General features: G+C 42.2%; 1 protein-coding gene across 2 annotated transcripts in view; it reads right to left on the minus strand.

Moving 5' to 3' along the window:
• Nucleotides 1–26,984, minus strand: part of LOC131539287 (protein phosphatase 1H-like) — a 121,908-nt gene that overhangs the window by 63,594 nt on the left and 31,330 nt on the right. For both annotated transcript variants that reach the window (XM_058773759.1, XM_058773758.1), the window contains exon 6: nucleotides 22,179–22,297. In XM_058773759.1, coding sequence (XP_058629742.1) covers nucleotides 22,179–22,297 — 119 coding nt within the window. The remainder of the gene's footprint in view (nucleotides 1–22,178; nucleotides 22,298–26,984) is intronic.

A 26,984-nucleotide genomic window follows, 5' to 3' on the forward strand; every position in this document is an offset into this window, starting at 1 on the left:
CTTGATCGCTCAAACCCTCAAGCTTGCGGTTTCTTCTCCGAGATAACTGGGAGAGGAGAAACACTAGAGCAGAGGAGGCGGGGCCATCTTCATTGAAGGGGGACCGTGAGCGCAGCAGGGACAGACTGACGCTTCCATAATGAAAGTAGCGCTGGCAGATCAAAGAGCTGCAAGAGGCGCTAATCCTTAATTTAAACACACTGGCAGATCAATGAGCTGTGTGCGGAGTGAAACAAGTGGGGCTATGCCGGCGTGAAAAAATCACTCAAGCCTGAACGCCCAGCCCAGCGATTTTACCGTCTCTTTCTCTGAGGTGATTGGGAGAAGAGAAACGTGAGAGGCGGGGCCGCCCAGCGCAGCATTCTACGACTCGCGCGGAAGGATTGGGCCACTCCATGTAAGGGGCACTAATCCTCACGTGTTAACACACGTGCTGGCAGATCAAAGTGAGCACGCGGGATATGGTGGCGTGCAGATCACTCAAGCCTGATTGCTCAGCCTCACGAGCTCACCGTTCCTGTCTCCAAAGTGACTGGGAGAAGAGAAACATGAGAGTGGGGGAGGCGGGGCCTGCTACATAGAGGACCACGAGCGAACCAGGACAGAGTCCGGCTGAAAGCAGGCTGCCTGTGTGAGCGCAGCTTCAGCGACGCACACACAGAGCTTTGCACTCCGATCCGATTAGATAGAGCCGATCAATGAATGAGGAGCTCTGATTCTCACGTGTGAACACCGGCAGATCAGAGTGCTGCGGGAGCTCCGTGGCTCTGAGGTTTCATTCTCTGAGCTTTGCTGAGAGAGGAGAAACGGGAGAGCGGAGCTGCCTTCATAGAAGGCAGTAAGTGAGTGGGGAAGAGCGAGACTCATACTCTGAACGAGCATTACATCTCGGTGAGCGCGCCGCCTGTCTGGGTCACGCCCACGCAGAGACTGCGCGCTCACCGAGATGTAATGCTTTTTTCTTCTTCGATACCAGTGAACCGATCTGTCAGGCGTTCAATCAAAGATGTAACTGAAGTGGACGGGTCGTTGTTTAATTCATGATCAATCTCCGGTGGTGGTGGAGGAGGTGGAAAATGGGAATCATCTGGAATCTCTGGAACATTGTCCTCAATTCCCACACTTTCTGAATCAATATACAGGTCACTAAAAGTGTGGATTAAGTCTCTTAGGGGTTCCCTACGTGTGGTGAACGGAGCAAATGCAAAGTCCCCATCAGGCACGGCCTCAACACCATCCAGAGCAATTTGACTGTCCCTATTGTATGACATGGATACTGGTAAAGGTAACAAATGTACAGGCTTAATGGTCCCTGTTCGGGCGCCAATATGTAACTGCTCCCCTTCTCTTTTAAAGGAAGAGCCTCTACAAAATATTTTGAGAGAGGGGCCCACCAACCTTTCTTAATACAAGTACCTTAAATAAAGAATATCGTGTTGACACAATGTCCAAATAAACACACAGAACGAGATTTAACAAATTATTATTGTATGATAGAAGTTGGCATAAACCAATAACAGCAAAAACAACAAGGAAATCAGCAGTCTCAGTAACTTTGTGAAATGTAAGTATTTGAGCTTGCAAGCATACAAACAGGAGTGAAACTCTGGATGGAAGATAAACCTATAGCATTGTCCAATGATGAACATGAATGTCAATGAATGTCTGTAGTACTTATCGTTGAAGACATGGTAGATGAGATATTGATGATGTCGAAGAATATGATGATGATTCTGATGATGATGACTAAGTTCAATGTGCATCCCTCGGTCCACCCAACAATCTCCACCATGTACTCCCAAAACCACCCCAGTCCCCGAGTGAGGAACTCCAAACTGACCACGACAGCAGCAGGAATCCCATCCTAGGAATGTCTCCCAGGTTCAGACAGCGCGGCCATCAGTGGCAAGAAAAAAACACCGATACAAAAGAGTCCCTCTAGAACGCAAACACAAACTGAGAGCCAGCATGCCAACAAACACATTCATCAATCAGAATGACCAAACAAATGCAAAATAACACGAATAAACTAAACAGATAAACACTTACATTGATTGAGCTTAAAACACCAACGTTTCTCAATCGGGACTCTAAACATTGAAGGTAGCATGAGAAGCCATGCTTCCTCCTAACCAAACAATGCTTCTCTCTCTACTACTACACCTGGGCTTAATATGGAGGAGGGGAGCGGGTTAGAGCCCCTAGAGGGCTGTAGTAGAACTGCACCCTAAATAAATCCATAGTATCAGCACTATGGGCTGTTACAACGTGGTATTAAAGAGACAGCTCGCACAATGGGTCCAAGTGAAGTCATTTAATATGTGTCCGCTGCAGCTCGGTATACACAACAATTGAAGATATTAGAAGACATGTTTGTCGTAACAGTTTTATAGTAACATAGCATGTTACATGATGATGATGAATTTGTAAGTAAATGTAATTAACGTCAAAATAAATTCACAAGAGCAAGTATATTGTTTGCACATGTTTATTTACATTAAAGGAAAAATAACTGAAATAATCAGACCACAAGTGTAGAACCTGGTCGAAAAGAACACACGCACATAATCTTAACTCAGAACATCCCACTGAGATCCTCCCCCCACGCTGTGTCGTAAAAATTAACAAATGACCAACACAACGCCACAATTCTCTGACTAGCGTCCGGCCATACACTCCTTATCACCTCGAGAGACTCGTAAACCATAAGTTTGAGGATGAAATGGTCGCGCTACATCTGCACGGAGTTAACAACAAAGAACTACTTCTTTGGAGAGGTTCCAGAATCAGAGCGTTCGCGATACTGCGACCCCGCGTACCATAAACTGCGCTTCTGATAAACAAAAAGTGACTGACTTACAGCTTCGTCTGAGCTAAGAAGATCACCAGAGCCACACAACGTGATACTCCTCATGACCTCATAACAACTCCCTTTTCTTCACTGCATTCCAAGAGAATGCGCGCCTCTTTTCTCTTCTTCTTCTTCTTCAAAAAAGCACCCAAACTTTTATGGACTTTGCCAAAAGGACAATCAAGAAAAGACTGCTGCTATTAAAGCAATATACTCAAGAGACAATATATATATGAATGTGGTATTTTATGTTTTGTTTATCTTGCTGTGGTTATTAGAACTTAGGATATTTTAATCTATGACTTAACCCGTGTAGTAGGTAAAATTATAGGTATTCGATATGACAAATACCTCATGTTTGATGTCTTATACAGTATATATCTATATATAGGTGCTGGTCATATAATTAGAATATCATCGAAAAGTTGATTTATTTCACTAATTCCATTCAAAAAGTGATACTTGTATATTATATTCATTCATTACACACAGATTGATATATTTCAAATGTTTATTTCTTTTAATTTTGATTATAACTGACAACTAAGGAAAATCCCAAATTCAGTATCTCAGAAAATTAGAATATTGTGAAAAGGTTCAATATTGAAGACACCTGGTGCCACACTCTAATCAGCTAATTAACTCAAAACACCTGCAAAGGCCTTTAAATGGTCTCTCAGTCTAGTTCTGTAGGCTACACAGTCACGGGGAAGACTGCTGACTTGACAGTTGTCCAAAAGACGACCATTGACACGTTGCACAAGGAGGGCAAGACACAAAAGGTCATTGCAAAGAGGCTGGCTGTTCACAGAGCTCTGTGTCCAAGCACATTAATAGAGAGGTGAAGGAAGGAAAAGATGTGGTAGAAAAAGTGTACAAGCAATAGGGATAACCGCACCCTGGAGAGGATTGTGAAACAAAACCCATTCAAAAATGTGGGGAGATTCACAAAGAGTGGACTGCAGCTGGAGTCAGTGCTTCAAGAACCACTACGCACAGACGATACAAGACATGGGTTTCAGCTGTCGCATTCCTTGTGTCAAGCCACTCTTGAACAACAGACAGCGTCAGAAGCGTCTCGCCTGGGCTAAAGACAAAAAGGACTGGACTGCTGCTGAGTGGTCCAAAGTTATGTTCTCTGATGAAAGTAAATTTTGCATTTCCTTTGGAAATCAGGGTCCCAGAGTCTGGAGGAAGAGAGGAGAGGCACACAATCCACGTTGCTTGAGGTCCAGTGTAAAGTTTCCACAGTCAGTGATGGTTTGGGGTGCCATGTCATCTGCTGGTGTTGGTCCACTGTGTTTTCTGAGGACCAAGGTAAACGCAGCCGTATACCAGGAAGTTTTAGAGCACTTCATGCTTCCTGCTGCTGACCAACTTTATGGAGATGCAGATTTCATTTTCCAACAGGACTTGGCACCTGCACACAGTGCCAAAGCAACCAGTATCTGGTTTAAGGACCATGGTATCCCTGTTCTTAATTGGCCAGCAAACTCGCTTGACCTTAACCCCATAGAAAATCTATAGGGTACTGTGAAGAGGAAGATGCGATATGCCAGACCCAACAATGCAGAAGAGCTGAAGGCCACTATCAGAGCAACCTGGGCTCTCATAACACCTGAGCAGTGCCACAGACTGATCGACTCCATGCCACGACTTTCATCTTGCCAGAACGTGTGTATGTGTGTGTATGTGTTTTGTTAGTATTGTATCCTAGAATAGTAAATAAACTCTCGATTCATTTTTAATGAATGGTCTGGTGTCGTGATTTTCAAATCTTAAATTATTTGCCAAAGATCGTGTTACCTGTTGCTCAAAATTTCCCAACCAATTCTGTATTATTATCGTGGCCACGAGATAAACAGGATTGCTAAAATATACTGGTTTAATGCTTGCTGGCTCGAGTCGTTAAGAAAGTATAAATTATACGTTTTGATTAATAACAATTAATCAGATCCAGCGAATCTCTATGATTCGATTTCCTAAAGCTAAAATTCAAAATAAAAGCTTAAATGAAGAGCTAATTCTATTACACAAGTATAGATCTGGAACTTCTTTAAGTCTGTCTAAATATCATGTAGTAATTGCAATGTCTTCTGGTCCATATTCTTTCCTTAGGAAGGTGTGCTTGATTAATGATTAATGTAACATAAAAATACTACATATTTATATATTTTGCTATTGTATTGTGGGTGACACAATAATGATAAGCCTAATACTCACAATAAAAATAATAAGGTCATATAGATCATAACAAAGTCTCGGAGGTAAGAAGTGGGCAATGTGAGGCAAATGTTGGATCACAATCATTAGGAACCACAGTTTCCACAAATCCCTCCACTCGATTGGGATGTTCCCTTTTATTCTGGACAGCAAGGGCAGTGACTGTAACATCGAGCGTATTTTGCAGTAGCCTGTTAAACACATATTTATACCGACTTCATCAGGCTCTGAAAATTCTTCAAAAAGAACACAAAGAATGGCCTTCTCAGCTGCCATAGCTGCAACACTTGCGTCATCAGAACAAAGTGTTCAACACATCACCGTTTCTGTTCCTTTTTTTTAAATTTTATATTATTTATTTCTTTATTTTTATTTGAAATACTTCCAAACGTGTTAACTATATCATGACATATGTCGATTCTCAAATATGTGTAAGTAAATGCATTTTGCACTTTTAAAGATTATAGTTGATCTATAGGCCTAATGGGCGATGAGCAAAGTAGGCTAATAGTGCAATAGCCTTAGCTATGCATAAAAACCCGTATTTTTACTTAAGTACCAGATATGGGTTTCATGCAATAACATATTTTTAATAGGCTACAACTTACTTTATATTTAATGTGAATTTAATTTAAAAAAATTAACATAGGCAACTAATTATAACACTTTATATAACACATTGTACAGAAGCAAAGAACATTTACATTATCAAAGAACATTTTCATTGTCTAGCCAGAGTTCAAGCACTCTCAAAAACTCCCATTATAATCACTGAAGCTGTTTATACTGTGAAATGAATATCGTCTCGGTTACGTATGTAACCCTCGTTCCCTGAATGCCTGGGAACCCAATTCGGATGACTCCACTTCGAGTGTAACTAAATGAGCCAATGGACATTGGCATGCGATCATTGCATCCAGCTGCCGCTGATCACAGCGTGAGTATAAGAGGCAGCAGGTGCATCGCATTAATTCATGCTTTCGCTGAAGAGCCGAGCCAGTGACCCGGCCGCTCAGTGGTGGTACAGCGACTGTGGCGACGGGACGTGACGTCTCCGTTCCCTCCTTCAGGGAACGAGGGTTTCATACGTAACCAAGACGTTCCCTTTCGAATTGGGATCCCTACCAAAGCGCCACAGGAGCTGCCCCTTCCAGTGCCCTGTGTAGGCCTCCTGATCCTTCCTATAAGGCAGACGATAGGACCGGGCTCTACACAGAGAAGGTCAACTACTGTTGTTCCTTGAGCAACCCAGACAGTAGGACTTGGATAACACTGGGAAGCGTGCCCTTCCGTTTGGAAGAGGCACACTGCGGAGTCACCTCCTCCCAGAGGGGGTTAAGTGGCATTTAGACATGTGAAGTAACCCCATAGGGCCCTATTGCACATGGAAGTCTCTGAGATGGCTTAAACTGCATGATTAGAGATGGCAGAACGTGGTCTGCCAGGGGAAACAAGGCTCTAATAAGCATACCGTGTAATACACATATGGGATCCCAACAGGGTCACTCATATGGGCACCAACCTCGCACCAGATATCAAGAATTCATTGGCTGAAAGGCCTGGCACCGGACGCTCCGCCACGTCCGGACGCCGGAGTGCTGGAGGACTTGACAGGGTTTGCCTGGTTAAGGAACTCTCTGGAGAATTAGGCGTAAGAATGCCGCAAGCCGACTCTGAGCCGGGACTCTCAGTGCCACTACCCGTTTGAGGTGAGAACACAGGAGGAAACCAGTTCGACACGTAGGCTATAAAACCTAGCGAACGTGTTAGGAGTCGCCCAACCTGCAGCTCTACAGATGTCTGCTAGCGAGGCACCACGAGCCAGCGCCCAAGATGATGCGACACCCCTAGTGGAGTGAGCACGCAACCTGGGCGGGCAGGGCACACCTTGTGCTTCATAGGCCAAGGTGATGGTATCCACTATCCAGTGGGCCATCCTCTGCTTGGAGACAGCCTTCCCCTTCTGCTGTCCTCCATAACAGACAAAGAGCTGTTCTGAGGTCCTGAAGCTCTGAGTTCTATCCACATACTGTCGCAGTGCGCGTACAGGACAGAGCAAAGTTAGGGCTGGGTCTGCCTCCTCCAGGGGCAGCGCTTGCAGGTTCACTACCTGGTCCCTGAAGGGAGTGGTAGGAACCTTGGGCACATAGCCAGGCCGGGGCCTCAGTGTTGCACTGGAGTCAGCCGGCCCAAACTCAAGGCACGATTCATTGACCGAAAATGCCTGTAGGTCCCCCACCCTTCTTGATCGAGGCCAACGCAGTCAGGAGTAGGGTTTTCATAGAGAGAAACTTCAACTCAACTGACTGCAAAGGCTCGAAGGGGGCAGTTTGTAGGGCTCTTAGCACCAATGCCAAATCCCAAGAGGGTAGGGAGGGAGGCCTAGGAGGGTTTAACCTCCTGGCCCACCTAAGAAACCTGACAACCAGATTGTGCTTCCCCACCGACCTCCCCTCTACGGGGTCGTGGTGAGCAGAAATAGCAGCAACATAAACCTTAACCCCCTGGGGTCGACAAACGCATATATGCGTTTTGAGGCAGATTTTCCTGATAAGGCCAAAATGAGCTTGAATTACTCTGTCGTTTTTGATCGTACAGATAAAAGCAATACACCATTCGAATCTGTAAGGGGTCTACTTTTATTTGTATACACTCATAATAACAACTAAACTTTGTGCTTCTGAAGAATAAAGAAAACAAACAGGGTGCGCTCTCTGTCTTCTCCGTCTCCGCGAACTGTTTTTAGAAACGCGTCACTAAAATGAACTGTAACTCAGCAAATACTTCACACAGAGACATGAGAAATATATATATAGAAAGCTTGAAGTGTCTACTTTGAAAACAAACATTCTGTGATGAAGTAATCCGTATAAAACCAACACGATGTTCAATCTTTCCCGTCTGACTCATTATCTCTAATGTGACCCCGCCCTCGCGCGACTCGCGCTGTTCATATGTAAATAGCCACGTGGTAAGTGCGCGTGCAAGCCCAACAACACAAACAAAGAGGAGGTCCTTCATCGCGCTACTGTTCGTTTCTGGAAGAAGATGCGCTGAGTAAAGGCAGGATTTCCCTCGAAAGGAGAACACGATTTCATCCAGCAGAGGAGATGAGTAAGTAATGTTTCTTTTTTACATTAGTTACCGTGTTATTGTGACATAAACTTGAACAGATCTACTAACATTTAGCTGGGTTTTCCCCCAAACGACAACATGATGAATGCTACGCCTCTAAGAATGTTTAGACCATGTTTATTATTAATACTCTGTTCACAAATAGATTTTAATAGCGTGCTAAACAATAATAATTAGTTTCTCAGATATAAAATATAATTTTTTATAGTACAAAGTACATCCTTTTATTGTACAAAGCATGCTTGAGTCTGTGGCTACATAATCATATCATAGGCTACTATAAAATCATACATACTAGACTGTATGACTACAAAATCATAGTTGGGTTTTTCCCAAACTATAATTCCTGACTACAATGTTTGAAATCGTGTAAAACATTTTGAATATGATAGGCAGTTAATTGTATTTAAATTTCTTACAGCGCGATGATGTTTTCATGCTCTATATAAAACAATAAAAGTAATATGAGTGTACACTGTAACATGATGAATGCTACGAGTCTAAGTATGTTTAGTACATGTTTATTATTAATAGCCTACTCTGTTCAGAAATAGATTTGAATAATGTGCTAAACAATAATAATTAGTTTCTCAGATATAAGATTTCTTTCTCTTTTTTATGATAGTGATATATATGATATATATACAGATGTTCCTGATATTAACATGCTCACAAATGTTTTTTTGTTTGTATTTTATTGAATCAGATACCAGCACCAGATGAATCCTGATGTCTCTTCAAACTGTTTTCCTCTGAGAGCGCTGCACCAGCATCAGATGTTCAACTACACTGATATTCTATGTCAAAACAAGCTCCTTTTCTACTGATTGTTTTTTTTTTCTTCTTGAATCCATGGAAAGAAGTAGAAACACTTAAATAACACACGTAAATATCAGGTATGATTTACTTGTTTCACTTGTTGAACAGAATCTGTTGCAGGAATGACTCAAAGTCTGTTCACATCTCTGTGGTTAGATCAGTGTGAACAATAATGTGTCTTTGACCTTCATTATGTATGTTTTGATTATACTGTGTTGTAAATAAAATACAAATAATTTAAAAAACCCTTTTTTTCAATCTCCTCACATTCTCTCTTACCTGCCTCACAGTCACAGTCACACTGATGGGCCATTAGGGGCCCATAGGGGAGGGCCCTTTGTCTCTCAGGTGAGACTCACTTAATATTCATGGCCATTGCCACTCCCTCGCATATAGACCCTCGATCACAAAACATGTCTTGAAAATTTTAAATCAATATATTGTTTTCTGTGAATGAGTAAGCAGAATGATTTTCACATAATTTTGAAGTAAATATTCTAGCCTACAAGACTGATTACTCAAAAGTCTTGTTCAGGACTATTTAGTGTGGGTTTTATGGCCTTATTTCAGCTACATTTTTTTTCCCAAAACTTACAAACCACGCATAATATTTTTTTTCTAAAAAATGCAAACATGTACATCTATCTTGGTCACATATTATTGTAGCACAGTTTATGCTGAATACAAAAAAAATTACATGTTGGTCAATAGTATGTTTTAAGTAGCTGAAATAAGCACAAATATCAGGGCATGTCAAAACATCTCAAGGGCCCCAAAATGACCTCAGACCCCAGAGGGTTAAGGGTGGAGGGGGACAGCCTACGCTCCAACCCTTGTTGCAGAAAGGAAAGCACGGCTCTGATCAAACATCTCCGGGGGTCCTCACGGTGAGAGGAACACCATTCGACGAACAGGTTCCACTTCAGCGCATAGGCCCGTCTTGTGGACGGTGCTCGTGCTGAAGCGATAGTGAGGCCACTATCTCCTGGGGCAGATCACCTAGAACCTCCACGTCCTGTCCAGGGACCACACATGGAGTTTCCAGAAGTCTGGACGCGGGTGCCAGAGGGTGCCCCGTCTCTGAGAAAGCAGATCCTTCCTCAGAGGAATCGGCCAAGGAGGGGTTGTCGCGAGGAGCATGAGTTCCGGGAACCAGGTCCTGTTGGGCCAATATGGAGCCACTAATAAGACCTGTTCCTCGTCCTCCCTGATCTTGCACAGTGTCTGTGCTAGCAGGCTCACTGGGGGAACGCATATTTGCGCAGGCCCTGGGGCCAGCTGTGTGCCAGTGCATCCGTGCCAAGCGTTGCCTCGGACAGGGAGTAGAACCACTGGCAGTGGGTGGTTTCTGGAGATGCAAACAGGTCTACCTGAGCAACTCCGAACCGACTCCAAATCAGCTGGACTGCCTGGGGATGCAGTCTCCACTCCCCAGGGAGTGCCGCTCGAGACAGCTCGTCGGCCACCTGATTGAACACTCCTGGGATGTGGATGGCACGAAGGGACCTCAGATGCTTCTTTTTGCCTTGGCGGTTGATATAAGCAACGGTCGCAGTGTTGTCCGTACGGACCAGAACGTCCTTCCCCCGAAGGCGCCCTCTGAGGCGGCTCAAGGCAAGGCGTACTGCCAGCAACTCGAGGCAATTGATATGCCAGCGCAGTTGGCGACCCGTCCACACCCCTGACACTGCGTGCCCCTTGTACGTGGCTCCCCAGCCGGTGGCCGAGGCATCCGTGAATACCACAGCATGCCTGCTCCAGGGGCACTCCTGCCCAAAGGAACGAGGGATCTGCCCACGGGCTGAAGGTTTTGCGGAAGGCCGGTGTAATCTGAACCCGGTGAGTACCACGTCTCCACGCCCACCTCGGGACTCGGCCATGGAGCCAGTGCTGAAGCGGTCTCATATGGAGCAGACCGAGCGGAACTATCGCCGCACCTGCAGCCATATGCCCCAGGAGCCTCTGAAAGAGTTTCAGTGGGGCCGCCGTCCTGCCTGATAAAGTCTTGAGGCAGTTCAGCACCGACTGAGCACGTTCCTGGGTGAGGCGTGCTGTCTGGTTGACCGAATCCAACTCCATGCCGAGAAAAGAGATCCTCTGCGTTGGCACGAGTTTGCTCTTTTCCCAGTTGACCTGAAGACCCAACTGGCTGAGGTGCCTGAGCACCAGGTCCCTGTGTGCGCACAACTGCTCTTGAGACTGTGCAAGTATTCTCTCAGGGGAACAAGGGTGACTTTGGTGAAGACGCGAGGCGAAAGGGACAGCCCGAAGGGCAGGACCTTGTACTGATATGCCCGGCCATGGCGTGAAGGGCAGAAGCTGCCTCCCCACAGGCTCTATAAGCACTGCCAGTTAGACCTGACGAATACTTACAGGCCCGCGAGGGGAGACACGGGTCACCCCGCAGAGTGGTAGCGGCTGTTGGATATAGTTGCATGGCCACAGACCGCTCCACCGAGGGGATGCCCGCATACCCCAAAGCGGCCCCACCATCGAGGGTGGTGAGAGCGGAGGAGCCACAAGATTTGTTTCGGGTAGTGAAAGGTGCCTTCCATGATCTTGTAAGCTCCTCATGCACTTCCGGAAAGAATGGCACCGGAGGGGGGCGCTGAGAACGAGCACGACCCCCACCGAGAAACCACTCATCCAGCCTCGAAGGATCGGGACGCAGTGGAGGATTCCACACGAGCCCGACATTCTCGGCGGCCCGGGAAAGCATAGCTGTCATCTCTGGGTCTGGCTCGGACAACGCTACCACACCTGAAGGGGGCAACGCAGCTGAGTCGTCATCCCCAGAGAGCGACTCACCCTCCGATGCAGCGATCGACATCTGGTCGTCAAGGGGAGCACTGAAGGAAACGGGTGGTATACCCCGCTCTGCAGAGGTCCCAGCCCGCTCCAACGGCAACCCCATCGGCTGCAGAGCACTTGAGGGGTGAGGAACTCCTCTTGGGGAAGCCCTCACTGTGATCCTCAAATCACCTCTGACTCCACCGGATACAGCGCCGCCTCGGTAATGAACGCTGGATCGCGGCTGAGGCAGAGGGACTCCGCCATGTTTGACATAGTGGAGTCTATTACGCAGCTCCGAGATGGTCATGTCCCCACAAGAAGAACATGAACCATCCACGAAAGCCTCCTCAGCATGCTGAATGCCCAGACATGTGAGGCAGCAATCGTGACCGTCCTGAGGCGCCAGAAACCAACCACACCCAGAAACGCACGGGTGATAAGACATCTTTAAAAAGACGTGATCACCCGTGTTGCTCTTTTATAGAAATTTGCTCTTTAATAAGTGCTGAAGCACGCAGGGGAGCTGGCCACCACACACTCCTAGTGTGACTGTCTTCATGGGAACTAGAATGTGTCTGTGACGTTTCAGCTAAAAATACCCCACAGATCATTTATTATTTAATTTTGAAAATGCCTATTTTAAGTGGAAGCAGAAACATTGTTCTTGTGCATGTCTCTTTAAATGCAAATGAGCTGCTGCTCCCTGCCTCCCTTTTCCGGAATAAGGCTGTGCCTTTACAGCTCGTGCCTCAGATACTCTGCCAAAAATCATCTGTTTAGTTTTGATTATCATGCCTATCATGTTGAAATCATACATTTTAAAGCCATATCAGTTTAAACGGTTTTCTGAGCGCACACTTTGAAGCACACTCAAACTTTTGCCATGGTGTTAGAACTGGTACACCATTGCCGCTTGCAAAAACAGAATGGCAGCGCTGTGGGTGGAAACGTGCAGATTAAGGACTGGTAATATTATAATAAAATCCCCTTCCTACGTCACAGACAAGGGCATAAATTCCATCTAACAGTAGGGGGGTGGGAAATAAACCAAAAAATTCTCAAGAGCAATTTTTGAAGGGGACACAGCCAAAATTGTACTTGTAAAGGCCCCGATATACTTCAAACGAACGCGAAGAACGAACTGATATGACGTCATTTCGAACAAAATCAGGCCGAAACAAAGTTCGTTTTGAGTTAGTTTCGGCAGTTCGAAACAGCTCACCAAAGCAAACTTTCTGGGGGAGTTCGTTTTTGCCTCCTAAACACCTTTGAGCTACCATTGGTCCATGGCGATTACGCAATCGGTAGGTGTGTTCTTGAACTCCACCTTCTGTGACGTGCAATTTTTTTTTTCCCGGTTCGTTTCTCATTCCACAGAGGTCAGGCAGGAGCACAACATCTCCAAGTCACTAGCAACATAAATACACTGTGACGAATAGCTGAGCTGCCACAAATATATCCACACCTGTACGATCGCTCGCGGAGAGACTTTAAAGATTCAGAGAAAACATTTAATTCCTAGAAAGAAATTGCAATGAAGCATGGTGTCGACGACCCGGAGTTATGCCAAAAGCAATGTAGAGAAACATCAGATGCAAGATTTCCAAAGCCATGAAAAGAATGAAAGGACAGAGTAAAGATATAAGGTAGAAAGTACCAAATACATGTGTTTCAAATAAATGTGCATACTGCTGCTGCTGATGTTGTTCTTTCAATAAGTGAATTTAAAAGGTATACAATAAACACCACATAAAATATAAAAAGGTGTAATAATTTATCCAGTTTAATAATAAAAAAAGAATACTAATAAAATACAGTAACAAACAAGTTTGTGTTATTGAGATGACTCCAATATTGCTAAAGTTTTCAGACTATGAGCCATGTAGCAAATTAGCTCAAAAGGGAAATGTATATAAATAATTACAATTAATTATGATAATTACAATTATTTATATCGGCTGCCAGTAATAACTGTAGCAGAATTAAATTGCCATCAACTAATCTGTTCGTCCAGCGAACACTCAGTATAAGTTCATATCAACTCTAAGAAAGGATATTTCCGTGACCACAGAAAATACTTTCCTATTAATGCATTAGATTAGAGCATGTAGTAAGGATCAAAATCATAAATGGACTTTAATTTGCAAGGCAGAACCAGAGACTCATGTAATTTGTGCACAAGAGTTTTATTAACTAAACACTAACACAAACTAGTCTAACAAACAAACACACAAACATACATACACTCACGCGTACACACAAAAGGGGAGCTAAAGCAGATGAATGAAGCCAATAGAGAAACCAGAGAATGCAGTTATGGAAAGAGTCAGTTAACCACCCGAGTAAAACCATCAGCACTGTTTATAATGGGGTCTATAGCTTATACTAAACCTCTGTTTCGTTTAGTTAAATGTACAATACTTGTATTGCCTTTGTCGTTGACGAGTGTCCGGATGCAGTCTCGGATGAAAGTCTTGTTGGTTTCAAGGTTCAAAGATGTCCTGACTCGATTGTGATTGGGAGTTTCTTCCCAGGAAAAGAGCTAAGAAAGAGATCTGCTGAGATACAAGGATCTTTGGCTGAATGGAAAGTCAAGGCCGCAAGGCCTGGCACAAAAACTTAAGGGTTGCTGAGGAGCTCACATCCTCCTCATCCTCTTAGTCAAGTCAAGTCAAGTCACCTTTATTTATATAGCGCTTTTACAATACAGATTGTGTCAAAGCACTTAACAGTATCAAATTGGAGGATAGAGTGTCAGTAATGTATAATGATAAGATTAAACACTCAATTTTCAGTTAAAGACATTTCATTCTTGAATTCAGAGATGTCATTGTCTAGCTCAGTTTAGTTTAAATAGTATCTGTGCAATCAAATCGGCGATAATCGCTAGAAATTAAGTGTCCCCAACTGAGCAAGCCAGAGGCGACAGCGGCAAGGAACCAAAACTCCTCTGTGACAGAATGGAGAAAAAACCTTGGGAGAAACCAGGCTCAGTCGGGGGGCCAGTTCTCCTCTGACCAGACGAAACCCGCAGTTCAAAAGTTTCTATTTCTATTTTAATTTTGTTGCAATTTCTAACAATAGTAGTATTATGTAGTTAGGTATTTTATTATATTTTAGTTATTTTAGTTATATCTTAGGATCTAAAAGAACCGCAGACTGCAAGGTGGGTCACTGATGTGAGAGCTTTATCTGCTATAGAGGTCACTCCTTTTGGGTGTCAAAGAGCCAATGGTGTCTTGAAGTTTTGGAGGGATAGTTTATGACTCTTTGTCTCCAAGCATGGTAATTTGCATATGTAACTGGATCGGAAGTTGATATACAAACTAGTAAAGATTCTTAGAACACTAATATGTTCCATAGGTATCAACATATAATATACAGTGGGGCAAAAAAGTATTTAGTCAGCCACCAATTGTGCAAGTTCTCCCACTTAAAAAGATGAGAGAGGCCTCTAATTTTCATCATAGGTATACCTCAACTATGAGAGACAAAATGAGAAAAAAAATCCAGAAAATCACATTGTAGGATTTTTAAAGAATTAATTGGTAAATTCCTCGGTAAAATAAGTATTTGGTCACCTACAAACAAGCAAGATTTCTGGCTCTCACAGACCTGTAACTTCTTTAAGAGGCTCCTCTGTCCTCCACTCGTTACCTGTATTAATGGCATCTGTTTGAACTTGTTATCAGTATAAAAGACACCTGTCCACAACCTCAAACAGTCCAACTCCAAACTCCACCATGGCCAAGACCAAAGAGCTGTCAAAGGACACCAGAAACAAAATTGTAGACCTGCACCAGGCTGGGAAGACTGAATCTGCAATAGGTAAGCAGCTTGGTATGAAGAAATCAACTGTGGGAGCAATTATTAGAAAATAGAAGACATACAAGACCACTGATAATCTCCCTCGATCTGGGGCTCCATGCAAGATCTCACCCCGTGGGGTCAAAATGATCACAAGAACTGTGAGCAAAAATCCCAGAACCACGCGGGGGGACCTAGTGAGTGAACCTGCAGAGAGCTGGGACCAAAGTAACAAAGGCCTCAAATCCTGCAGTGCCAGACGTGTCCCCCTGCTTAAGCCAGTACATGTCCGGGCCCGTCTGAAGTTTGCTAGAGAGCATTTGGGTGATCCAGAAGAGGTTTGGGAGAATGTCATATGGTTAGATGCAGTGTTGGGGTAGTTACTCAAAAAAAGTAATTAGTTACTAGTTACTTCTGTAAATTGTAATGAGATTACTTTACTAGTTACTGCATTTGAAAAGTAACTTCACTACTTATTACTTTACTTTCCCGTTTCTTAATTTACCATGTAGATACATGGACAAACATAGCCTTATCATAACTTAGCCTGTCTGCATAGTGTTTATTGTATAAATGTATACAAAATGGCATGTAAAACCATATGAAACAACAATATCCCTATCTGCACAAAGAAATATGCCTCACCTGTAAAATCCACAAACAACAGGATAAAGGAGGCTATGGTGGAGTCATTTTAAAATGGGGACAACACACAAGTTTCAAAACAGGCTTTGGGAAACATAAGCACAAAACTCTTCTCCTGAGAACAAAACCAGCTTTTTATTAGATTCATGGCAAAAAAAAATGAAGTGGTCAATGAAAAATATAAAAATAAAGGTCACTTTATCCGATAAAATTAAAACAGAAATGCACTTAAGCCCATAAAAAGAAAACAGAAAATTCACGTCATCCCAAAAACATTATTTTCCCCTTAGCTCGCTTTCGTCTGCCTCTAGGAGATGTGGCTGCCAAGTCACAAACTCTTGATGCACCTATTAATGAATTATTTAGAGTGTTGCAATTATCACAATGCACAAAACAGAAAGTGCAACAAAAGTGCAACAGTGAAAACAGAAAGTGCAACAAAAAGTTTATCTCATAAACTTGATCACATTCAATTAATTTTTATCTCTATTCTTCGAAATAACGATTGTATCGCATAAGTAAAAGTCTTTCGAATCTTTTATCTGACAGCCTGTTCCTCCTTGGGGTCAGAACAATACTGCCCAAGCTGAAAAGCCTTTCGACCGGTGCACTTGACGGTATTGGAGTGTTGTACTGCTTTGCAAGTTCCTTAATCCTGGGGAACCTGGAGAGAACCTTCCAGTCAGATCCAGGCAATTTTAAGTACTCCATGACTTCAGTCTCTGCTGTGTAGGAAAACTCCTCTTCAAATTCAAAAAAGTCATTGTGACTGGAGGTGGCAGGGCTCTGAACTGCTTGTCTCATCGGTCGCCGTGATTTTGCCAAGTAAGACATGTTCCTGGATCAACATCTTTTGTTGATCCTGGATCAACATTATTGTCCAAAAATATAGACTTAACCCAATCTCTACCCCTAAACCTAACCCTACCCATAATTTATTCCTAAAATCAGTGAGAAATGATAGCTGATTAACAAGGGTGTCGAAGCACCTAACCCTGATCATAAGCCTAAAACTTATATTTCCTGAAAAGTTATCCCTCAATTCTGATTGGTTGATTGGAATGACGTTCCAGGATCAACAAAGATGTTGATCCAGGAACATGTTGTACTTGGTGAAATCACGCTCACCTTGTCTCATCAGTGGCTCTTCAGGAATCCGGGCACGACACTCAGAAATTAGCATGGTTTTAACAGCATCTCTTCTCTTCTCATCTTTGAGCCAGCGGACCTTGAATTTGGGCATTGTGGCAGCAGCCATCAGAGCATCCTTGCTGTCCAAGACAGATGCAAATCTGTCTTTGATCGCCTGTGATATGAAATAATAGACTACATTAGACAAACATATACAGTTCAATTAACAGCTTTTACAGCCTCATAAACTATACATCAGCTATATTAAACTGTAGGCCTAAAGCCTACACTGTAAGCTATTATTTAAGGCAGGGTAGGGACTATTCATTTTATTATTAATATGTGTTTACCTGTACAATAGCACCAGGCATGCCAGCTGTCATCTGGGAAAGGCCATCCTTCAACGCAAGCAACTTTGACATGAGAATCTCCAAGGTTGGCAGGAGGATGCCGTAGTAGCAATCATCTTCTCCTTGTAGTATATCTAATGCGGCAGCAAGAGGTCTTGACACTGCACAATATTCCTTAAGGAACTGATACTCTCGCTCAGTGATGCCCTTAACACTCAGTCTAGAAAAAATGGTGTTTAAATCTCTGATTGGGATTTCTGTGATGAGAGACAAGGCGTCATGAGTCGAGTTCCAGCGTGTAGCAGTGGGTATGATGAGCTTTCTTTTTAGCACATCCTCAACCTGGTCTGAAGCCACAGTAGAGCGACTAGTTTTTGTCCAGAGAGCTGCACACTTGGCGAGAGCACTTCTGTAAACTGCTTTACAGTCATTGTTACTGGTCAGCCATTTCTCCAGGTCATTTTTTGAGATCAGGTTTAGTGTATGTGATGCACAGCGCAGATGAGGCGGCAGTGAAAATGTTTCATCTGATTCTGTGGAGAGTGCTTCGGCAACATCAGTAAAAGTGACCTCCTCTTCCTCCTCCTCCTCATCAGATGGCTCGTCAGAGTCAGACCCATCAGGATGGGATTCATTCTAAAGGCTTTTACAAAATTGCTGCCATTATCAGTGACGCATGCTGTTACTTTATGTGATAGTCCAAAGGCTGAATGAACCTGTTCTATTTCGCTAGCTATGACATCGTAAGTGTGTCTTCCTCTTACCCTCTTGCAGGCAAGAGCCGCCTTCTCGCGTTTAAAACTAATGCTGTCTATCCAGTGCACCGTCATTCCTAAGTAACTTTTGTTGTTGGCGGACCAAATGTCCGCGGTGGTAGACACATGATCCAGGGACTCAAACGTTCTTTTGAGCTTTGATTCCATGTCTGAATAACACTATAATCCAGGTAATGGGAAAATGTTTTCCGGTCGGATGTTGGCTTGCAAGTCGCGGGTATTTTATCTAGTATTTTTTTAAACCTGGGCAATTCAATGGTTGACAGGGGAAGCATATCTTCTACAATGAAGCCTGCAACTAGTCTGTTCATTTCATTTTGTGTTACCTGCTGTACTCCAAGACTTGAGAAAAGCTTTGCTTGTTTAGGCGGGGTCGGCTGCTGAGTGACTCCTTCAAATGGCCGGCGAGCAGGATCTTTCGCCACGAGTTTTGTATTGCCATGCTGGGCTGACAAATGCTTAGACAGGTTGCTCATTGAGTTGGCAGCAGTTGAAAGACACTTGTCGCCTCGGCATAGAGTGCATTTCACACGAATATTTTTGTCCTTTCGAGCAATAAACTGAAAGTAATGTGAATATCGCCACTGGCTGAAACCTCCCGTCTCCGTCTCCGTCTCCGTCTCCATCTCCCTCTCTCCTTCGCACCAGCAAGCTACGTCACTCAAATCGATCTCTATGGCAACGGTGCCCGGGCAAGCGCACACACAGGCAGCACGCATGCACGGACCACTTAAACAGATCAGATCTTTACACACAGGCAAACAAGGCTTGGGTAACGCAGGTTAGCGCGTTCCTATAGTCTAGTAAAGTAGTGTAGTTACTGATATTTTTAGTGTAATGCGTTACTTTACTTCGTTACCCAAAAAGGTAATATCGTTACTGTAATCCGTTACTTTGTAACTCGTTACCCCCAACACTGGTCAGATGAAACCAAAATAGAACTTTTTGGTAAAAACTCAACTTGTCGTGTTTGGAGGAGAAAGAATGCTGAGTTGCATCCAAAGAACACCATACCTACTGTGAAGCATGGGGGTGGAAACATCATGCTTTGGGGCTGTTTTTCTGCAAAGGGACCAGGACGACTGATCCGTGTAAACGAAAGAATGAATGGGGCCAAGATTTTGAGTGAAAACCTCCTTCCATCAGCAAGGGCTTGAAGATGAAATGTGGCTGGGTCTTTCAGCATGACAATGATCCCAAACACACCGCCCGGGCAACGAAGGAGTGGCTTCATAAGAAGCATTTCAAGGTCCTGGAGTGGCCTAGCCAGTCTCCAGATCTCAACCCCATCAAAAATCTTTGGAGGGAGTTGAAAGTCCGTGTTGCCCAGCGACAGCCCCAAAACATTGCTGCTCTAGAGGAGATCTGCATGGAGGAATGGGCCAAAATACCAGCAACAGTGTGTGAAAACCTTGTGAAGACTTACAGAAAACGTTTGACCTCTGTCATTGCCAACAAAGGGTATATAACAAAGTATTGAGATGAAATTTTGTTATTGACCAAATACTTATTTTCCACCATAATTTGCAAATAAATTCTTTAAAAATCCTACAATGTGATTTTCTGGATTTTTTTTCTCATTTTGTCTCTCATTTTGATGAAAATTACAGGCCTCTCTCATCTTTTTAAGTGGGAGAACTTGCACAATTGGTGGCTGACTAAATACTTTTTTGCCCCACTGTACTATCTCAATTAGATCATTTGAAGACGAATTGATAGAGACCAAAGTGAGGTGATATTAACTGGTGATCTATCATACACATGGATAAAACAGTATACCATACACAAAAACATATACAAGAACAGTAATAATATGCACAATGACCTGAAGGATAATGTGTGTTCATTCAAAGAAAGGTATTTTAGGTTTTGTCTGGGACTGAGGATGTCTCGTATTTTGATATTCAGCCGCAGCAAGCCCACTGATCTGCCACTTAACATCATATTGAGCAAAACCCAAACCCAAACTCCTGACTCACGTTCCACTCGCGATTTACGCCCCTGGTCACAGTGGGAGCGAAATCTGAGCGGCTCATTTTTTCACATACTTGCAGAGAAAGGCTTACCAAAACAAAGTTACTGGGTTGTCCTTTTTCATGTTTTCTGGATTGGTAGATGCACTGGGGACCCCAGTTTATAGCACTTAAACATGGAAAAAGATTTTTATGATATGTCCCTTTTAAGTATTTTAGTATTTTGCTCAAAGATGCACTAGTCCTTAACACCTAAGAGACATGTCAATGATTTGTGAGGACAGCAATCTCATTTATTTTCTATAATCAAAATAAAACTGAACACCTCAAAATTCCAATAAATCATTATCAACACAACTGCCTCTTAAAGGGGTCATATGACGTTGCTAAAAAGAACACTATTTTATGTAATCCATATACTGTACATTATTTTTGCTCCTCTATGCCCCGCCTTTCTGAAACGAGTTGATTTTTACAAAGCTCATCGGTCTGAGAAGCGAGATGTGCTCTGATTGGCCAGCTATCCAGTGCGTTGTGATTGGCAGAATACCCCAAGCGTGTGATGGAAATGTTATGCCCCTTACCGTATTGTGATGCCGTGTCCTGGTGCGACGAGACAAAAACAATAAAACCCCTCATAAACGAGGCATTTGTTGCATCCAGTGGGGACATAATTACTGATTATTATGACTTATACTGTCTTTTTACGCGTTGCGTTGCATCGCGCCTCATAAACATTACCATGTCTGCATTTGCGATCAACAACAACACTACTCTACACTGCTCAAAACTCGCATTTGAATAGTCGTTGCTAATTTTTTAAATATGAAAACATACTTACAGACTGTGAGTCATAAGCGCCAGACTGTCCTTGCATTAAGAGCAAGGGGTGTAAAATTTTATAGATAAAAAATACACAAAAATGCTGAAAAACCAAAGAATTTGTGGGACCTGAAGGATTTTTCTGAAGAACAGTAGGCAGTTTAACTGTTCAGGACAAACAAGGGACTCATGAACAACTATCACTAAACAAAAACAAACAAAAAAAAAACAGATGTGGATCATTCAGGTAACAACAGTATTAAGAATCAAGCGTCTATGTAAACTTTTGAACGGGGTCATTTTTATAAATTCAACTATTATTTTTTCTTGTGTACTGTTAACGTTTTTTAAGTGAAGTATCCTATTCAGGTCAGTACTAAATAAAAAATAACATGCATTTTGTATGATCCCTCTTATTTTGGTAAAATAATTAACATTTTGCAGATTCTGCAATGTATATGTAATCTTTTGACCTCAACTGTACATATTCAAAAACGTAGTGAAGTAGAGGGTAAAAGTTGCTAATACCTTTGATATTCAGTAAAACTACAAGGAAGCCAAAAATATACTCAAGCACAGTACCTAATTACATTTACTTAAATACTTTACACCACTGAACCACAACAACAACAACTAAAAACATTCCATTTTTAACCCCTGAAAAAAATTATCCTGGAGGAGACCATAAATTTATAAGAAATAAATATGGCTGGATTCCACTGTTGCCATTTGGAGTTTTGAAAGCAGTTTAATAAAACAAAGTTTTGATTTTTATAATAAAGGAAGCAATATTTCTTGCTACACAAACAAACACAATCATGATGGAATATGACAGCAAATGTAATATCCTCACCAGCCAGTCATGGTGAAGTCCCGGTACAACATCTTCTTGCCCACCTCCTTTCGTTGAACTCTTCTGGGGAACTCCAAGTGTGTGAACTCTCCTCCTAACAGATGGGGTTGCATGAAACCCTAAAAACAAATACAGACAGAAATAATAATCTAAAACCCAAACAAAGACACGGCAAAATATACCTACAAAATTATAAAACAATGATGTCAACAAAATCACTATAAACAGGTGCATCTCAATAAAATAGAATGTCGTGGAAAAGTTAATTTATTTCAGTAATTCAACTCAAATTGTGAAACTCGTGTATTAAATAAATTAAATGCACACAGACAGAAGTAGTTTAAATCTTTGGTTCTTCTAATTGTGATGATTTTGGCTCACATTTAACAAAAACCCACCAATTCACTATCTCAACAAATTAGAATACTTCATAAGACCAATAAAAAAACATTTTTAGTGAATTGTTGGCCTTCTGGAAAGTATGTTCATTTACTGTATATGTACTCAATACTTGGTAGGGGCTCCTTTTGCTTTAATTACTGCCTCAATTTGGCGTGGCATGGAGGTGATCAGTTTGTGGCACTGCTGAGGTGGTATGGATGGTAGTATGGTCATCTGCATTGTTGGATCTGGTGTCTCTCATCTTCCTCCTGACAATACCCCATAGATTCTCTATAACCAACACCAGCAGATGACATGGCAGCCCAAATCATCACTGACTGTGGAAACTTCACACTGGACTTCAAGCAACATGGATTCTGTGCCTTTCCACTCTTCCTCCAGACTCTGGGACCTTAATTTCCAAATTAAATGCAAAATTTACTTTAATCTGAAAAGAGGACTTTGGACGACTGAGCAACAGTCCAGTTCTTTTTCTCCACAGTCCAGGTAAGATGCTTCTGACGTTGTCTCTGGTTCAGAAGTGGCTTGGTAGCCCTTTTCCTGAAGACGTCTGAGCGTGGTGACTCTTGATGCACTGACTCCAGCTTCAGTTCACTCCTTGTGAAGCTCTCACAAGTGTTTGAAGCAGCTTTGCTTGACAGTATTCTCAAGCTTGCAGTCATCCCTGTTGCTTGTGCACCTTTTCCTACCCAAATTCTTCCTTCCAGTCAACTTTGCATTTAATATGCTTTGATACAGCACTCTGTAAACAGCCACACCTTTCAGTAATGACCCTCTGTGACTTACCCTCTTTGTGAAGGGCGTCAATGTTCGTCTTCTGGATCATTGCCAAGTCAGCAGTCTTCTCCATTATTGTGGTTTCAAAGAACAAGAGATACCCGGAATTTATACTGTAGGGATGGTCATTAATTGAAACTCAAATGTAAATATTCAAATATTTTGAGATACTGATTTTTGACTTTCATGAGCTGTAAGCTCTAATCATCAAAATTAAAACAAAATAAACTTTTGAAATGTTTTACTTTACATGCAATTAATCTAAAATATATGAAAGTTTCACTTTTTGAAATAACTTACAAGAAAAAATGAACTTTTTCATGACATTCTAATTTATTGAGATGCACCTGTACATTAAATTTTACATTAACTCATTTGGATTTGATACATTATAAGTGACAGTGAATTCAAAACAATATATGCCTATAAACAAGTGCTTATCTGAGGGGATTAAAAGATACCTGCAACTCTAATTTAAACAAATACAAAAACATTTTAACAAGTAAAAAAAAAAATCATCAAGAGGGTCTGGGAACGTCTGCCTTATTTATTGTCCATATGGACAATGCATGTACAACATCGCTTATGAAAGGTGATTGTACTGCGCATGTGTCAAACTCATCCATCTGCGCTCATCAGAAAACGAAGTACAGTGAGGAAAATAAGTATTTGAACACCCTGCTATTTTGCAAGTTCTCCCACTTAGAAATCATGGAGGGGTCTGAAATTGTCATCATAGGTGCATGTCCACTGTGAGAGACATAATCTAAAAAATAAAATCCAGAAATCACAATGTATGATTTTTTAACTATTTATTTGTATGATACAGCTGCAAATAAGTATTTGAACACCTGAGAAAATCAATGTTAATATTTGGTACAGTAGCCTTTGTTTGCAATTACAGAGGTCAAACGTTTCCTGTAGTTTTTCACCAGGTTTGCACACACTGCAGGAGGGATTTTGGCCCACTCCTCCACACAGATCTTCTCTAGATCAGTCAGGTTTCTGGCCTGTCGATGAGAAACACGGAGTTTGAGCTCCCTCCAAAGATTCTCTATTGGGTTTAGGTCTGGAGACTGGCTAGGCCACGCCAGAACCTTGATATGCTTCTTACAGAGCCACTCCTTGGTTATCCTGGCTGTGTGCTTCGGGTCATTGTCATGTTGGAAGACCCAGCCTCGACCCATCTTCAATGCTCTAACTGAGGGAAGGAGGTTGTTCCCCAAAATCTCGCAATACATGGCCCCGGTCATCCTCTCCTTAATACAGTGCAGTCGCCCTGTCCCATGTGCAGAAAAACACCCCAAAGCATGATGCTACCACCCCATGCTTCACAGTAGGGATGGTGTTCTTGGGATGGTACTCATCATTCTTCTTCCTCCAAACACGTTTAGTGGAATTATGACCAAAAGTTCTATTTTGGTCTCATCTGACCACATGACTTTCTCCCATGACTCCTCTGGATCATCCAAATGGTCATTGGCAAACTTAAGTCGGGCCTGGACATGTGCTGGTTTAAGCAGGGGAACCTTCCGTGCCATGCATGATTTCAAACCATGACGTCTTAGTGTATTACCAACAGTAACCTTGGAAACGGTGGTCCCAGCTCTTTTCAGGTCATTGACCAGCTCCTCCCGTGTAGTTCTGGGCTGATTTATCACCTTTCTTAGGATCATTGAGACCCCACGAGGTGAGATCTTGCATGGAACCCCAGTCCGAGGGAGATTGACAGTCATGTTTAGCGTCTTCCATTTTCTAATGATTGCTCCAACAGTGGACCTTTTTCACCAAGCTGCTTGGCAATTTCCCGTAGCCCTTTCCAGCCTTGTGGAGGTGTACAATTTTGTCTCTAGTGTCTTTGGACAGCTCTTTGGTCTTGGCCATGTTAGTAGTTGGATTCTTACTGATTGTATGGGGTGGACAAGTGTCTTTATGCAGCTAACGACCTCAAACAGGTGCATCTAATTTAGGATAATAAATGGAGTGGAGGTGGACATTTTAAAGGCAGACTAATAGGTCTTTGAGGGTCAGAATTCTAGCTGATAGACAGGTGTTCAAATACTTATTTGCAGCTGTATCATACAAATAAATAGTTAAAAAAATCATACATTGTGATTTCTGGATTTTTTTTTTAGATTATGTCTCTCACAGTGGACATGCACCTACGATGACAATTTCAGACCCCTCCATGATTTCTAAGTGGGAGAACTTGCAAAATAGCACGGTGTTCAGATACTTATTTTCCTCACTGTATACCCGTGTTGTCCATGGACCCTCCTGATGAAGAAACTTACTTCATGAGGGCAGTATGCGGAGTTCGTCACGGAATGCGAATGGCCGAAGTACACTTTGGGCTTTAAAAAAGGAGGTATGCTTTGGGCTTTATAATAACTTATTACAGTCTTCTTGTCTGTATTTGAAGAGAAGTGTCTTTTGCTTTGTGCTCGCAAGTTATATTGCCTTAAACTTGTCTTTAACTGCCAACCTTGTTGTTACTATGTTAATAAATAGTGTATATAATATATAAATGTGACTCTGGACCACAAAACCAGTCTTAAGTCGCTGGGGTATATTTGTAGCAATAGCCAAAAATACGTTGTATGGGTCAAAATGATTGATTTTTCTTTTATGCCAAAAATCATTAAGACATTAAGTAAAGATCATGTTCCATGAAGATATTTTGTAAATTTCCTACTGTAAATATATCAAAATAAAATTTTTGATTAATAATATGCATTGTTCAGAACTTAATTTGGACAATTTTAAAAGGCGATTTTCTCAATATTTAGATTGCACCCTCAGATTCCAGATTTTCAAATAGTTGTATCTCGGCCGAATTTTGTCCTATCCTAACAAACCATACATCGATAGAAAGCTATTTATTCAGCTTTCAAGTTATGTATAAATCTCAATCTCAATCTCAAAACCTTTTGACTGGTTTTGTGGTCCAGGGTCACAAATACAGTCATGGCCAAAAATATCGGCACCCTTGGTAAATATGATCAAAGAAGGCTGTGAAAATTAATCTGCATTGTTAAATCCTTTTGATCTTTTATTTAAAAAATTTACAAAAATCTAACCTTTCATTGGATAATAAGAATTTAAAATGGGGGGAAATATCATTATGAAATAAAAGTTTTTTTCTCAAATACATGTTGGACACAATTATTGGCACCCCTAGAAATTCTTATGAGTAAAATATCTCTGAAGTATATTCCCATTCATATTCACAATTTTGAGCACTCAAGGGTGATTATGAACATGAAATTATCCAGCCATGGCTTCAAAATTCCCTTAATCATCCATCACAATGAGAAAAACCAAAGAATATATCTCTGATGTGCAGCAAAAGATAATTGAGCTTCACAAATTAGTGAAGTGACTTTAAGAAAAGAGCTAAAGCAGTGAAAATTCCCATTTCCACCATCAGGGCAATGATTAAGAATTTCCAATCAACATAAAATGTTACGAAACTGCCTGGAAGAGGATGTGAGTCTACATCGTCCTAATGCACGGTGAGAAGGAGAGTTTGAGTGGCTAAAAACTCTCCAAGGACCACAGCTGGAGAATTGTCCAGACATGACTGGAACTTCAAATGGGACTGGCTTCTATGGTCAGATGAAACTA

Source organism: Onychostoma macrolepis, chromosome 04 (genome assembly GCF_012432095.1).
Source record: "Onychostoma macrolepis isolate SWU-2019 chromosome 04, ASM1243209v1, whole genome shotgun sequence".
NCBI lineage: Eukaryota > Metazoa > Chordata > Actinopteri > Cypriniformes > Cyprinidae > Onychostoma > Onychostoma macrolepis.